The 14,400-nt window shown below is 37.6% G+C and overlaps 1 protein-coding gene across 2 annotated transcripts in view; it reads left to right on the forward strand.

Annotated features, from left to right (window-relative positions):
* ANKRD28 (ankyrin repeat domain 28) overlaps positions 1-14,400 on the forward strand; it is a 135,854-nt gene that overhangs the window by 75,268 nt on the left and 46,186 nt on the right. For both annotated transcript variants that reach the window (XM_049766131.1, XM_049766130.1), the window contains exons 4-6: positions 4,212-4,282; positions 8,636-8,836; positions 10,232-10,319. In XM_049766131.1, coding sequence (XP_049622088.1) covers positions 4,212-4,282; positions 8,636-8,836; positions 10,232-10,319 — 360 coding nt within the window. The remainder of the gene's footprint in view (positions 1-4,211; positions 4,283-8,635; positions 8,837-10,231; positions 10,320-14,400) is intronic.

Genomic DNA, 14,400 nt, shown 5'->3' on the forward strand with positions numbered 1-14,400 from the left:
GGGTGTGGCCCAAAAACCAAAAAAAAAAAAAAAAAAGTTATTAAAAGATAGAATAAGAGATATCTAATCTGGATTTAAAAAATATAAATCAAAAGATGGTATCAAATAGCTAGAAACTGTTTAGGTGATCCTACAGATAACTTTTGCTTACTTGTTTATATTACTATATCGGAGGTATGGGGCTGGAGCAATAGCACAGCAGTAGGGCGTTTGTCTTGCATGTGGCCGATCCAGGATGGACTTGGGTTTGATCCCCAGCATCCCATATGGTTCCCTGAGCCAGGAGCAATTTCTGAGCGCACAGCCACGAGTAACCCCTGAGTGTTACCGGGTGTGGCCCCAAAATCAATCAATCAATCAATCTATCTATCTATCTATCTATCTATCTATCTATCTATCTATCTATCTATCTCTGTCTCTCTCTATCTCTATATCTATGTCTGTCTGTCTATCTATCTATCTATCTATCTATCTATCTATCTATCTATCTATCTATCTATCTATCTATCTATCTATCTATCATCTATGAAACATAATCACATTTCTACCCTGATCCAGATTCAGGTATTTGATGTGACTGTATAGATATTTTTTTGCTGCTTATTTATCTTAAGGGAAAACCTAGGCAATATGCATAATAGATAAGTAACAGATTTGGGCATTGAGTGAAGTATTTGAATATAATTGAGTACAACCATTTCACATTTTTTTCTGGGGGACACTGGAAAGAGCCGAAGGGAGGTTGATAAGTAGCTTGAGATGTATAATTGTGGAGCAGTTTCTGTTAGCTTAAAGAAGATAGATTGAAGGGTAGGGATACACAGTGGGAAGGGTATTTGCCTTGCAATTGGCTGACCCAGGTTGATCCCTGGCATCCCATATGATCTCCTGAGCACCGAACCTGGAGTAACCTCTGAGCACTGCCCCCCCCAAAAAAAAAGAAAGAAAGGGGGAGGGGCAATCGGTTATGAGTTTGGGAATCTCTGTTCCGAACAAAAACTATTCTAAGTGGATATGTCTCCATTGTCATGTTAGTTCTTGTGCTAGTTTTCAGCTGTTGAATGTCTTGTGTGTGTGTGTGTGTGTGTGTGTGAGAGAGAGAGAGAGAGAGAGAGAGAGAGAGAGAGAGAGAGAGAGAGAGAGAGAGAGAGAGAGGGAGGGAGGGAGGGAGGGAGGGAGGGAGGGAGGGAGGGAGGGAGGGAGAGAGAGAAGGGAGGGAGGGAGGGAGGGAGGGGTCAGGTTACTACTTTCAGGGTCTGACTTGAAATGACTGTAGGTCAGGTTACTTCTTTCAGGGTCTGACTTGAAATGACTGTGGGTATGTGAACACCTGAATCTGATGCTTGCAACAATGTTTTTTGCTCTTTCATCGTTTTTATTTTGCAACCAATCGTAATATGTAAAGCACAAGCTAATTTATCTGTGGTAGTGGAGAAAATTTTTTCTGTTGATGTCTTAGAACCCAACCATTTTTCATATACTTAGTTCCAAAGAGTTAAAACATTTGAATTGTGCTGACATGTTTTGACAAAAGGTATATCTTATGAGAATGATTATGATTAATTCTAAGATTTCATTGTGCTGAACTCCCCACAAATAAGCATCTTTAAAATAAAAGAGTCAAAACAAATTCTATCAAATTGTCTTAGTAACAAGTAACAATGTAATATATCGTTAATCTGACAGGTAATTCTTTGTTATAGGTACTCATGCTTTTTAATGAGTTTGATTTTGTTATTAGAAGTAACAAAACAGACCTTTTTGTGAAAGCTTGAAGCCAGCAGGGTTTTTAATTGTGTTCCCAAATGTATTGTGAAAATTAGATCTATGTGCTCAGAAATCGCACCTGGGTTGGTACCATAGGGGATGCCGGGGGATCGAACTGAGGGCCATTCTAGGCTAGCGCGGGCAAGGCAGACAGGCGCCTTAGTGCTTGTGCCACCGTTCTGGCCCAGTATTGATGTTTTATCTTTATATATATGAAGGAACCAGTAATAATGTGAAGTTTTCTCTCTCTATCCCATTCTCCTAACACTCAGCTCTCATTTTATGCACCGGCAACAAATTAACTAGGCAAACTGCTATCATTAATGCTTAAATTCCTTAAGCTTATAAAGCAACATAATTTTAGATTCTTAAATTTTTCCTTCTCCACATAAGATTAAGAATATGTAGAGTTGGGCCTGGCGAGATAGCACAGCGGCGTTTGCCTTGCAAGCAGCCGATCCAGGACCAAAGGTGGTTAGTTTGAATCTCGGTGTCCCATATAGTCCCCCGTGCCTGCCAGGAGCTATTTCTGAGCAGACAGCCAGGAGTAACCCCTGAGCACCGCCGGGTGTGGTCCAAAAACAAAAACAAAAAATAATATGTAGAGTTGAGAGATTGTCTAATAGGTAAGTTGGTTGGCTTGTATACAGCTGTTTCCTGGAACCCAATATAGTCTCCTATGCATCTCCAGGGTGATTTTTTTCTTTTCTTTTCTTTTTTTTTTTTTTTATTTTTGGTTTTTGGGTCACACCCGGCAGCGCTCAGGGGATACTCCTGGCTCTACACTTAGAAATAGCTCCTGGCAGGCTCGGGGGACCATATGGGATGCCGGGATTCGAACCACCGGCCGTCTACATGCAAGGCAAACGCCTTACCTCCATGCCATCTCTCCAACCCCATCCAGGGTGATTTCTATGCACAAGGCTAGGAGTAAGACTTGAACCACCAAAATGGGTTAAAAAACCAAAATAATATTATAAAGGTGCTTTCACCACCCTTTTCTCAAATTTTTATCAGCACATACAAATCCTCAGGTTTTTTTTTATTAACTGCTACATTTTAATTTCTTATTAATAATTTGAATTACATTTAGAATCCTTTCCATTTGCTGAAGCCCATCTTTAGGTCTCATTTTCTGCTTTGTCTGTGTGCAGTATTTGTCTCTTCAAAGTGTCTTGTCCTTCTCCTATATACATAAATTTAAAGTTGTAGAAAGGGACATAAGGGTGATAAAGAACTATTGAAGTTCTAAGCAGATACATGAAAGAATGGACAACACTATGCTGTTATCCCTTTGCTGTCTCTAGGGCTTCTGACATACTAAACTATAAGCATAAATGCTCTTACTATCTAAAACTACCTCAATTTTGCACGTACTTTAATATTTTAAAGTTTACCTTTATATACCAGGTACATTCATCAAGTATTAATCTTTCTAACAAACTATTGGGTCTTTATTATAGATGAATCTCAGGCTCAGAGGTATCAAACGAACTAGGGAATTAGAAAGATAGATACATGTTTTGCATGTGGATTTTACGTGAGTAGTTTATTTTCCCTCTTAAATTATATACTGCATTTGCTTTCTTACTAAGTGCATTTCCTTTCTTTAAAGGATAGTTGTGTCTATTGATTTAATGACTTCAGCAAAAATGGTTGATTTATACTTAATGCTTCAAATTTTTAAATATCTGTGTCAAATATTTTGGAAAGTTTGTGTCAAATCATTTCTTTCTCTTTCCATATTCATGTCTAGCAGTTGAATCCATTATTAGAGAACTCTTTTGATATTCTATTGCCTTATAAAATAATAAATTTATTAGTAAATATTAAATAGAATTAGTAAATATTCTATTGCCTTATAAAATAATAAATTCATTAGTAAAGAGATTTAAATGGTTTTTTTTTTTGTTTTTTTTTTTTTGGTTTTTGGGCCACACCCGTTTGATGCTCAGGGGTTACTCCTGGCTATGTGCTCAGAAATCGCCCCTGGCTTGGGGGGACCATATGGGACGCTGGGGGATCGAACCTCGGTCCTTCCTTGGCTAGCGCTTGCAAGGCAGACACCTTACCTCCAGCGCCACCTACCCGGCCCCTAAATGGTTTATTTTGTATAGCTCAGTATTATATTCATTAAGTATTCCATATTAACACGTTATAAAGTGGAGTAATGTATTTTACATTGGATATGCTCTGTATAAAGGTGTATTTATGTACACATGCTTTTTATTAATAAAAATACCTGAAACTTATGGGATAGTTATATCAATTTTTAAAGATTTTCATTTTTAACTTAAGAGTGATTATTAGCAGGAAATATTTAAAATAAATTTCCACTTTTTAAGATTGTTACCCAATTTAGAGTATATATGGCCATTATTTCAGAAGATTTATTTAAAGTATTTTATGCAATATATTTCAATGTATTTTTTTTCTTGTTGCAGGAGCTAGAGTTAATGCCAAAGACAACAAATGGTTGACACCTTTACACAGAGCAGTTGCATCATGTAGTGAGGTATGAAATCTCTGATTATGTATATTATATTAAGAAAAAAACCAGCTGGAGAGGTAGTACAGGGGTTAATACAGTGCTTGCCTTGCATTTGCATATGGTTAATCCTAGTTGTTCCCTGAACATCACTGGGTGCTGCCTTGGATTCTCCCTGAGCAATGCAGGGTGGAGTGATCTGAGATCTGGGTGATCCCAGCACTGCATCCTTAGGACCTGGCTGGCTGAGACTTGCTAGAAGGTGTCCTCCTGAGTAGTGCTTAGGAGGACCCTTCCACACCCACCCTCCCAAAAATAAAACAATTCTCAGATATCATATAGATCTACTTATGAATTTTTATTTAATTCTTTGCTTTCAAAAGATGAAAAATGTAATTGATAATATGTACTCTGGTTATTTCACTTTAAAATGTTATAAATTGGGCTGTAGCCATAACACTCACACACTCAAAACTGACCCAGGTTTTGATCCTTGGCATCCCTTATGGTCTCCTGAACTGCCAGGAGTAAGCCTAGAGCACAGCGAGGTGTGACCTCCCCAAAAAGGAAACAAAGGGTATGTAAGAGACCAAAAGAAAATTAAGGTTTTGGGCTTTTTTTTTTTGTTTTGAGATACACAGAGACATAAGCTGTATGTACATAAGATGATTATTCTCAGTTCACCTAAGGATGTAATTTACCAACACCATTTGACAAGCATGATAAAAAAGTTAATTCATCACATAAAATTGATGCATTGGGACTTAAATCCTTGTCTAACCCTAGGTCGAGAAAGGTTATTATTTCAAATTAAAGACTCTAGGCTCCTCTTCTCTCCTTCACTACTAATTTGAGTTCCATATACCTGATCTAACTAGCTAACCACCTCATGTTGTCTCCGCCATCGTTTTGTGACTCATTCTTCAATAATAACTTACAATTCTATCATTTTTCTCTGAAGGCTGATGATTCTTTTGAATATATGTTTTTGATTTTTTAAAATAATAATCCGGGGTCGGAGAGATAGCACAGCGATAGGGTGTTTGCCTTGCATGCACCCAATCCAGGACAGACTGGTTCGAATCTTGTCATCCTATGTGGTCTTCCGTGCCTGCCAGGAATAATTTGTGAGTGCAGAGCTAGGAGTAACCCATGAGTGCTGCCAGGTATGACCCAAAAACCAAAAATAAATAAATAAAAATAATAATCCCTAACACATTACTGGCTCCTCTTTCAGGTTGACTTTTTACATCTACCAGTAATTAGTTTGGGTGCCTTAATTATAGACTAGGTAGCTTGAGCAGCTTTAAATTTATTTCTCATTGTCTGGAGGCTCTAAATCTTAGATAAATTTCAGCCAGTTCAGTTTCCCACAAGGACCTTTTCTGGCTTGTAAACAAACTGCCACCTTGTCTTTGGCCCGTATGTGTTAGTGTGGAAACTCTTTCTTCATAAGAGTCACATCCTACCATATTAGAATACTAACTAAAATTCTCATTTACCTTTAGTTACTTTCTTATGACCATATCTTCAAATAATGTTAAATTTGCTGTTATGACTTTTAACATATTGCCATAGGACAAAATTAAGTTTATAGTAGGCACATCATTGATGTCTTGCATCTAGTCTGTCACTGTTAGCAACCGTCTTTAGATTTTGTCTTATCTACCATCAGCTGTTATAAACTAGGTTTTTTTCTTTCTTTTTTATGAGGGCCATCCATCTTGTCAGTGCTCAGGATTTTCTCAGGGATCACTTCTGGCAGGACCCAGAGGACATGTTGAGGTGCCAGAGAATGAATTCATGTTGGCTGCATGCAAGGGTCCTACCCACTGAACTCTCTCCTCTCCTCTCCTCTCCTCTCCTCTCCTCTCCTCTCCTCTCCTCTCCTCTCCTCTCCTCTCCTCTCCTCTCCTCTCCTCTCCTCTCCTCTCCTCTCCTCTCCTCTCCTCTCCTCTCCTCTCCTCTCCTCTCCTCTCCTCTCCTCTCCTCTCCTCTCCTCTCCTCTCCTCAACTAGATTTATTCTTTTCAGTGAAAAAATTTGTTTCAATTTTTGTTTTTGCTGATGGCACATTTTCCAGATTTTCAGAAGGTTTAATTTAAATTCCACTGTGGAAATAAATGAAGCAAACTTACCATGGTTTGAACTGTGTTTGCTCAGTTTATTAAATGATAAGTTCTTCATTTTGTTTTTCTTTTTTAATGTATATATGATATGCCTATTAATATCTCCTTGCATAGATATGGTCTTGTCTCCCAAGTTACAATATGCTCTTCTTGAGTGTGATGAATCCTCACAGTGTTTGTGCCTTTTTTTTTTTCATAATTTTGATTACAAATCTCTGTATCCTCTCATTTGTGTATGTGTGTTAAAGCACAGTTTTTTAGTAAAATTCACACTCTTGGCTGGAGCAATAGTACAGTGGATAAGGTGCTTACCTTGCATGCAGCCAACCCATATTTTATCCCCGACATTCCAAATAGTCCCTTGCATCCCACCATGAGTAATTTCTTACCTCAGCCAGGGAGTAATTTCAGAGCACCTGCCAATATGGCCCAAAACCACTACTACCACCACCACCACAAAAATCCAAAACAATAAAATCCTATACCCTAAGTTTGCAGTTTTGAATTTTGGTAAGAGTATATTTTTATCCAACTTTTTTCTCGCTCAAGATATGAAAGCTTTCTATCACTCTGGCATGTTAGTCAGATTCCTTATAGTCACTGCCTTAGAAATGAATGTTCTGATTTTTCTTATCTAGAATATTTGTGCCTGTGATAAACTTTATACAAATGAAATCCCACTTGGGGTCCAGTAGTACAATGGGTAAGAAGATACTGCCTCGAAAACTGCCATCCTGGAGTCTATCCCAGACTCCACATATGGTCCCATAAGCATTACCAGAAGTGATCTTGAGTGCAGAACCAGGTATATAATCCCTGTGGGCTGCCAAATGTACCCCCCCAAATAAATAAACAAAAGGAATCTTGGGACTGGAGAGGTAGTACAAAGATTAAGGCACTTGCCTTACTTGTAACACACTCCAGTTGGATCCCTGGCATTGATGGATGTTGCCCAGATCCATTCCTCTCACATACAACCCTTCTCAAATTCTGTAGTATGTGTTCTATGTCTTGGTTTCTTTTATTCAGCATAACATTTTTAAGGTTCCACCATTTTGTATGTACTGAATCATAATCATTCCTTTTTTATTACTGAAATCGTATTTCATTGTCTACTGAAGTGTTAGACATTGTATTGTCTGGTTTTTTGAGTTCAGTGAATTCAGTAAACCAAGCATATCAGTGTTCTCCAACTCAGTAAATAACTGGATTGGGAATATGAGTCATCTGCTAGAGTTCTATAGGTCTTTGATTAGTTGGCTAGCTGTGTCATCAAATTAATAGGTTACTGGATTTCTCTCCAATTGTAGCCAGGCCTACTAGATACTTATGCTATTACCCATATTTCATACAGTTCTAGTTTATGTTTTAAAGGCTTTGAATGAATCATGAACAGGGATTTATTTAGACTTTCTTTATAATTCGCAACATTATATTTATTTTGTATGACCAAACTCTTCACTTGCATTATAATTTTGGCTTTATTTTTTAAAGTTTTCTCTGCAGATGTTTTAAGTATGCATGTGTAATAAGATGGTTTCATTTAGCAGACAGTAGTAAGGTACATTGAATAAAGAATGCACGCCCAAGATGGCAACTACGTTGGAGTTGAAATGTATTTTTCTTCTATGCTTTTGCTGGGAAGGGCTCAGAAGCCTGAAGGTTTTCTTCACTGTAATTTCTGGGGAATGTTTACTCTGATCTCTCTGATTCAATTGTGTCAGTGTGTCTTTGAGGGGAAATTGGACCAAACCTTCATTTAAGATAGGTACAAGATCTGATTGCCCTGTATTCACTTACTTCTAGTAAGATGACTTTCCAGAAAGTGAACTTTGTTATGTTCTGGCTTTTAAAAAGTGAACTGTAAATAAATTTTATAGTTTATTAAAAAATTCCCTTCTTATGTTTGCTTTCAAAGATAAATTGTCAGTATAAGGATAATATTTTTGCTAAGTGTGATTTTGATTGTATTTTATCTTGATGTATTTCTCTTAGTTCAAAGATTTTTGTTTTGTTTTTTGGGCCAGCCACATTCAGTGATACTTCGGAGTTATTCCTGACTCTCTGCTCAGGAATTACATGTGCAAGGCAGACATCCTAACCAGTTCTGGCCCCTTAAAACACCTTTTTATTTATGGGTAAATTCATATTTATATCAGAACTGCTTTTATTTCCTCATCTTATTTCCTTTATATGTATAAATCTAAAACTACTGCCTTTTTTGTCTTAACTTTTATGATTATGTATTTTAGGAGGCAGTTCAGGTACTTTTGAAACATTCTGCAGACGTTAATGCTCGAGACAAAAATTGGCAAACCCCTCTACATATAGCTGCTGCTAATAAAGCTGTAAAGTGTGCTGAAGCTTTGGTGCCTCTGCTGAGTAACGTAAACGTATCTGATCGAGCAGGGAGAACTGCTTTACATCATGCAGCTTTCAGTGGGCACAGTGAGGTGAGTGGTAATTAAATGGTGATTCAGTCACCTTCCATTCTTCCATCCCTTAGTGACTTGCCGTTTTCAGTCATGCAGTCTGTTTAAAGCAAACAATCCTTACCTTGCTCATTTTAGTTTAATTTTTGCCCTTAATAGGCCCTAAAACCTCCTTTATGATTATTCATGATACAGCTTTCTCAAGTTTAGAATTCACCATGAATTATCTTACAACTATAAAACTTGGCCTTTGCACCTGTGTTTCATAGTCGACCTGAGGATAAAAAATACATGGAGGAAGGAGGAGGACGTAGATTTTCTGAAGCAGTGGGAAAAGTTATCTAGAAAGAGAATAGTTTCATTGTATTCCCAGATAGCAAAGGAAAGATATTGGTAAATTCACCTCTAAATTCCCAAGCTAAGAGCTAATGACTACAGAATTGTTTTTGAAATTGTTCTCAGTGTTTGCAACATAAAGAATCCTTGCCTCCTATGGTTAAGGTCATAGAATATATTCTTTTAAAATCTGGAATGCTTGGGACCGGAGAGATAGCATGGAGGTAAGGCGTTTGCCTTTCATGTAGAAGGATGGTGGTTTGAATCCCGGCATCCCATATTGTCTCCTGTGCCTGCCAGGGGCGACTTCTAAGCATAGAGCCAAGAGTAACCCCTAAGCGCTGCTGAGTGTGACCCCCCCCCCCCAAACAAAACAAAACAAAAAAACAACAAAAAAATCTGGAATGCTGTTTCCAATGGGGAACCTACTGCAAATATATGTTTGGTGGAATATAAATATTATTTTTGGTACATTTTGAGGTAAGTGACTAAGCAGTGATTTGAGGCTTACTCATTGTGATTTCTGCATTTTTTGTTTAAAATTTAAGACATTTCAAAATGAATATGCACTTTGGATTCTAATAACACTTTTTTTTTTTTTGGTGTTTGGTTTTTGGTTTTTGGGTCACACCCGGCGATGCTCGGGTTACTCCTGGCTGTCTGCTCAGAAATAGCTCCTGGCAGGCACGGGGGACCATATGGGACACCGGGATTTGAACCAGCCACCTTAGGTCCTGGATCAGCTGCTTGCAAGGCAAACGCCGCCGATGTGCTATCTCTCCGGGCCCGAATTCTGATAACACTTTTAAGAGAAGGATAAAACTTAGTAAATATTCCACATTGAGACTTTCCAAATTTGTGCTTTGTTGTTCATAAACTATTTGTAAACAAAGTGACTTCTCTCAAAGATAGTGAGCCTGACAGTAATACTGCACTTTTTCTTATTTTGTGGCATTACTTGAGTGTTAAATTAATTATTTAATCTATCTCCTTTCCTACAAGATATTGAAGTAATTATTAGAACGGCTGTTTATAAACAGTTCTATTTTTGAATTTTGATTAACCATATTTTTATTCCAGATGGTCAAATTATTGTTGTCTAGAGGCGCCAATATTAATGCTTTTGATAAAAAAGATAGACGTGCTATTCATTGGGCAGCATATATGGGTATGTATTCTTAAAATTTTTACATTTCCATTACATAAATTTTAATATTTTCATTTGGTATAATTATATTTTAGGGTAGTGAGAAGTTACATATTATCTAAGTTTGTTTCTAAAATGAAATAAATCTGGTGATGTAGTGGAGGGTCGATTAATATTGCCAGAACAGGAGTGTATTATGTTCATGTCTTCTAAAAAATCATTTGAAATTTGTTTACCTTTTAAAAGGGGGTATATTCTAGACAAAATCCTTCAGTATGTAATTTCAGATTGTCATGTTGGGGTCGGGGATCAGTCCCCCTCTCTCGAGCGGCATCTCGAGCGCTTCAAGGAAAGTCGGAAGCCATGCAAATTTGCAAAGGGTGATTTATTTTCTGGTGCCAGGGTGACACCAGGGCCAGTGCCAGGGGAAGAACCCCAGAGCAAAGACTGGAACACAATTCTCACAAGTTTTTATACAGCAAAGGTACAGCGTCACCATTCCTTATTTTACAGCTGGACTTTATCTTAGAAAAACATTTTAACTCAGGCATCCTAACTCAGTTAGGAGAAAGGAACATTTATCACAACAGAGAGACAACCATAAAAACCTAAGGGAAGTTACATATCAATAAAACCTTGGGGAGGTGGTTACATCCTTTATTATGCAGGGTAAGCATTACATCTAGGGCTGCATTCCTACCCTAAAGGATGAGGGGTGGCTAGTTTACTTTAATCTCTTAGAAGTAATCTTCTAAGACAGGCCATGTATGGATTTTTTTTCTTGTTTTTTTTCGGGCCACACTCGTTTGATGCTCAGGGGTTACTCCTGGCTAAGCACTCAGAAATTGCCCCTGGCTTGGGGGGACCATATAGGATGCCGGGTATCTAACCAGAGTCCTTCCTTGGCTAGCTGGCTAGCGCTTGCAAGGCAAACACCTTACCTCTAGCACCACCTCACCAGTCCCCCTTTTGTTGTTTCTGACTTGTGACTCTGGCTTGTAACAGAGTCAGGGTCACTGAGAGTTTTTATGAAGAATTTAGAACTTAAAGCAAAGCTGCACTTAAAAAAAAGAACTCCTTATAGGGAAAACTCCTTTTCTTTTCAGTCATTTGCTAAAGACCCATTGTTACTTTGTATGGGGATATTAATATAGAAGGTGCATTACAATTTTAATCGTCCCATATTCATATGGAAGAATAACACATGCTCTTCACACACTTACACGCACGCGCGCGCGCACACACACACACTTAAAGTAATCTAGGGGGAAAAGAATATAAGAAGCATCATAAGAAGCATCACTTATCCCAACTTTAAACTATACTACAGAGCAGTAGTAATTAAACAGCATAGTACTCAAATAAAGACAGATTCTCAGATCGTAGATTAGAAAGGAATATCCTAAAAAAAAAAAAAAGAAAGGAATATCCTAAAATATCTTCAAGTGTATGATCAATTAATACTCAATAAAGCAGTAAAAATTATGAAGTGGATGGAGCAAGGAAAGCCTCTTCAATAAATGATCTTGAGAAAACTGATCAGCTACACGCAAAAAAATGAACTAACTTCTTGTCTAAGCAAGCGGAAGCAAAGATAAACAGATGGGACTACATTAAATTATGTAGTTTTTGCTTCTCAAAGGAAATGATGACCAGGATATAAAGACAGCCCACAGGTTTGGAGAAATCATTTACCAACCAACCATCTGCTAAGGGGTTATAAGGCACTTCTAGAATGTTATTAAAAAAAAAAAATCCTATCCAGGGCTGGAGAGATAGCACAACGGTAGGGTGTTTGCCTTGCAAGTGTTGACCCAGGACCAATGATGGTTCGAATCCTAGCATTCCATATGGACCCCTGTGCCTGCGAGGAGTGATTTCTGAGCAGAGAGCCAGGAGTTACCCCTGAGTACCCCCAGGTGTGCCCCCCCCCAAAAAAAATCCTATTCAAAATGAAGAGAAGATTTGAACAGTCATCCTCAAAGAAGAAATACAAATGGCTAAAGGTACATGAAAAATTGCTCAGCATCACTAATGATTCAGGGAGATGCAAATCAAAGCAACAAAGATATTATCTCACAACACGGAAACTGGCACCCATCAAACTTCAACAACCAGCACTGGCATGAATATGGGGAGAAATGGATTTTCATTCACTGCTGTTAATGTTAATTAGTCCAGCTTTTTGGAAAACAATATGGCAGTCTTAAAAAAAAAAACGACTAGGAATTGAGCTTTATGGACCTTAGTGGTCTTTATAACTATTTTGTTTATTTGTTTGTGGGCCATACCCAGCAATGTTCTGGGTTTACTCCTAGCTCTGCACTCAGGATTTGCTCCCGGTCATCAGGGATTTATAGCTAATTTGAATTCATTTGTTTACTTAAATTTATTTAAATTTTAATTTAAATTAGTTTTAAAAAACTAATTTTTTTCATTAAAAATTATTTTAATTTTTTTTATTTTTAAATAAGATACGATAAATGATACAGGAGTGAGAAGATAAATTGTGCTTTAGAAAGGGTGTCTAACCAAATGTCTCTAATCAGTGGTCTTGAGTTACAGTAAATTAGGAAATGATACCAGTATCATACAGAAGATATTTCAGTTCATATGCAATCCCCCAAGCTACAGAAGCCAATTGCTGAAGCAGAGTTATAAACTTGGATGGGAAGAAAAGGTCCTTACGTTCCATGGCTATAAAAAAAAAAAGGAATACTTTCAGTTCTATTTTAAAGTGTAGGACTTGGAAGATGTGTAGCAGTGTTTATTTCCTTTATGCTTAGATAGCTACTTCCACATGCCTGATCTTAGTACTTATAAGTCCACATTTGACTGTTTTAAAGGGTGAGAGGTTGCCTTTAAAAAACATTCTGAAGGGGCTGGAGCTTTGGTGCAAGCAGTAAGGCGTAAGACAGACCACGGTTCGATCCCCTGGCGTCCCATATGGTCCCCCATGCCAGGAGCGATTTCTGAACTTATAGCCAGGAATAACCCCTGAGCATCACTGGGTGTGGCCCAAAAACAACCCCCCCCCCCAATACAAAACACAACAAAAATGAAAACACACCATTCTGAAGTAGCCTGATATGACTTCCAGGCTGTCAGGTCATCTCTAAAATCCATTAATTTTGGGTTGTTGTTGTTAATACCCTCATCACATAGCTGCCTAGGTTTTGGGTGAACTGTCTTCAACACTAGGATAATCTAATTAAAACAAGAAACCATATAAAAGAAAAGTGATTCTCACGCTTTCCTTTTTGACCTCCTTGCATGTTTGGGTGGGCCTGACATTCCGGCCCAGTAAATTAAGATCAGTTTTGGCTCTGGACCATTTCCTGTAACTGAAGAAGTGAGACTACAGTCTGGTCACTTCTTATGTTAGTAACTGACCACATTCAAGATTATATCAGCTGTCTGAGCCTAGTGGTTCCTGGTTCCAAAAAAGAGAGGACCTTTGAAAAAACTATCACAGTGTTAATGAGAAATATAATGCTAATTGTTTAAGCCACTGAGATGCAGGAATTATTAGTCACATCATATTGTGCCTTAGCTAATTAAGTTCATTAAAGAGATTTGATGGAAATAATATGCAGAAAGAGATTTTTAGCTCCGTGTTCTAAAGATAAGACTTTTGTTTTTACTAATTTTTTTTTGGTTTGGGATCAAACCTGACAGTGCTCCAGAGCACCATATGGTGCTGGGGTTCAAACTGGTGTTTGCCACATGCAAAGCCTGCACATCAACCCTTTGTGCCCTATCCCTAGCCCAAGACAGATCATTTGTAAAGGACTAACTGAATTCACTCCCTGGTTTCAAAGTAGAAGATACACTATGCAGAGAAAAACAGATATCTTTACATTTGACATATAAAAAGATCCTCAGAACTTACTAAAACAGCCAGAAGAGAAGATAAAGGTTAAAAAAGAGGATTATATATATATATAATATTATTATATATATAATATAACATGGTTATTATAGGATAAAACAAAGCAGCTGCTTTATTTTCAATTTATCTTGAACAGCATTTATCAAAATGGTCTTGATTTCTTGTTCTTCCTTCTCTCTAGTTGGATGATTTGTGAGTGACCTATCAAAC

The sequence above is a fragment of the Suncus etruscus genome, chromosome 20, assembly GCF_024139225.1.
Source record: "Suncus etruscus isolate mSunEtr1 chromosome 20, mSunEtr1.pri.cur, whole genome shotgun sequence".
Classification (NCBI taxonomy): Eukaryota; Metazoa; Chordata; class Mammalia; order Eulipotyphla; family Soricidae; genus Suncus; species Suncus etruscus.